The 2,139-nt window shown below is 34.7% G+C and overlaps 1 protein-coding gene across 1 annotated transcript in view; it reads right to left on the reverse strand.

Annotated features, from left to right (window-relative positions):
- Positions 1-649: 649 nt before the first annotated feature.
- LOC107687115 (peroxisome biogenesis factor 10-like) overlaps positions 650-2,139 on the reverse strand; it is an 18,912-nt gene continuing 17,422 nt past the window's right edge. The window contains exons 6-7 of the mRNA XM_016484319.1: positions 928-1,060; positions 650-838 (exon numbers count right to left, since the gene is read on the reverse strand). Coding sequence (XP_016339805.1) covers positions 770-838; positions 928-1,060 — 202 coding nt within the window. The 3' untranslated portion in view covers positions 650-769. The remainder of the gene's footprint in view (positions 839-927; positions 1,061-2,139) is intronic.

Raw genomic sequence — 2,139 nt, forward strand, 5'->3', positions numbered from 1 at the left:
AAGCTGTCAGATGACCTTTTAAAACTTAAAAAAAAAAAAAATACTGAAAATTCGGAAGAAAACATGAGTAGTGTTTGCTCCAGCACAATTCAAAGACCATCTTAATTAGGTTAGACACCCTATTGAATTTAATGCAGACTAAAACAAAGCTGTATAAGGGTGCTAAATCATGTCATTTTCATAACTCATAACTTTCAGTTTTATGGAGATGTCTATTTTTTTTTGGTTCCAGAACGAGGTTTTGTCTCGTCAATAGGGTAAAGTTTTATGTACATTACTGTAGTTTGCTGATAAATGGAGTGTTCTTACTCTACTGTGATCAGACTTAAGATTTTTGTATCACTTTATTTTAAGGACCAATTCTCACTATTAAGTAGCTGCTTATTAGCATGCATATTACTAGCATATTGGCTGCTTATTAGTAGTATAAAGCACATATTAATGACTTATTCTGCGTGAGCAGTATAATAAAATATGGTAAAAAAAAATATGATAAATATGAAAAATAGGATTAAAAAAACAATATAGACTTACATTGAAGGAGTCTAGAGATGTGTGAAGCAATACAAACACCAATTTATGTGAAAATATTACAATCTTCGTTTATTTGATGAATGTTACTATTACCATTAAATAATCTGCATAATCAACTAATTAAATTACAAAACAAATTACAGGAAGAAATTTGTATTGTCATTTCCACTTCATGCCATCGTTAAACACTAACGCAAACAGAGTTCAATTCTCTTAGTCTTGATCAACCCACGGCCTATTTGTAGTTTCTCAGGAAAACCAATCTGTGAGGCTGGAACTTCTCTCGACACAGCGGGCATTCAGTCTACAATAAGAGCAACACAGAAAACATCTGATCAGACATCAGTAATGCTGAACTTTACACCACTGCATTACGTTATATAAAAGTCTTGCCTTGGTATTGCACCACTCAGTAATGCACTCCCAGCAGAAGAGATGACCACAGGGAGTGCTGCTGGTGTTCCTGCGCTCCTCCAAACACAAGACACAGCGCGAGGAGCGAGACGACGACTGACTGACCTGACGACTGAAAGGAAAAAACAGAGAATGCTGAATAATAGAGGATAAATCCAGAGGATTATGAAACCTCCCCTCATAATGATATCACAAGTATTGCCACAAAACTAATGCAAAAAAAAATCCTACCCAATACCTAAACTTAACAACTACCTTACTAACTATTAATAAGCAGCAAATTAGGAATTTATTGAGGGAAAATTCGTAGTTAATTCAATTAATTTGTGTCCCACAAAAATAAATAAATATAAATATAAATAAAGGCAGCAGCTATTTGCACTAAGTGTGAATTGCAAAAGATGCTATATACACTAAGTGCAAATAGCGATAGATTCTATTTACACTATGCGAAAATAACAGTATTTTCTGCCATTTATACTACTGATTGTAAATAGTGGCAATTATCTGCACTTCAGTATTGTAGTACATTAAAAACAGTATGCAATAATAATGTATTGAGTGTAAATTATCATTTTTATTAGAATTACTAAATGGATGCCTCCTTATTGGGAAAATAAAGCCTTGCCTTCATCTACCCTAACTAGGGCTGTCAATTTAAATTTTTTTTCGAATTTCAAATATTAGTCTAATTTAAAACAACCATCCATATTAGAATGCAAAAACGTTGCATTTGAATTTTAAGTGCGTGTCAGGCTGCCTTATCAGTGGCGCACAAGATGCGATGACGAAGTAAGTGTCAAAGTAATTTTTGTTAGCCTATCCAGCTGAAGCCATTAGATGCGGCGCTGCTGCGTTGTTCATTCAAAATATTGTGGAAAAAGAGAACATCAATTCAGAGATGTTGTTGTTTACGTCAAAACTGAAACCAAGCCGTTCACACAGAATGCATGTTTCGCTCATTTTCTAGAGCAGTGTTTCTCAACCAGGGGTCTGTGGACCCCTAGTGGTCCTTGACGTAAGGCCAGGGGGTCCGTATAAAGTATGAATTTTTGTATAAATGTTGTATATTCTGATGATGTGACCAAATACTGGACAAGTCAACTAACTTGAATTATACTTGACTGCATTTGGTCCTCACAAAGACACAAATGATACATAGATGAGTCAATTTTGTTCTGGGGGTCCTTG

Source organism: Sinocyclocheilus anshuiensis, unplaced genomic scaffold (genome assembly GCF_001515605.1).
Source record: "Sinocyclocheilus anshuiensis isolate Anshui unplaced genomic scaffold, SAMN03320099.WGS_v1.1 scaffold1203, whole genome shotgun sequence".
Taxonomy (NCBI): domain Eukaryota; kingdom Metazoa; phylum Chordata; class Actinopteri; order Cypriniformes; family Cyprinidae; genus Sinocyclocheilus; species Sinocyclocheilus anshuiensis.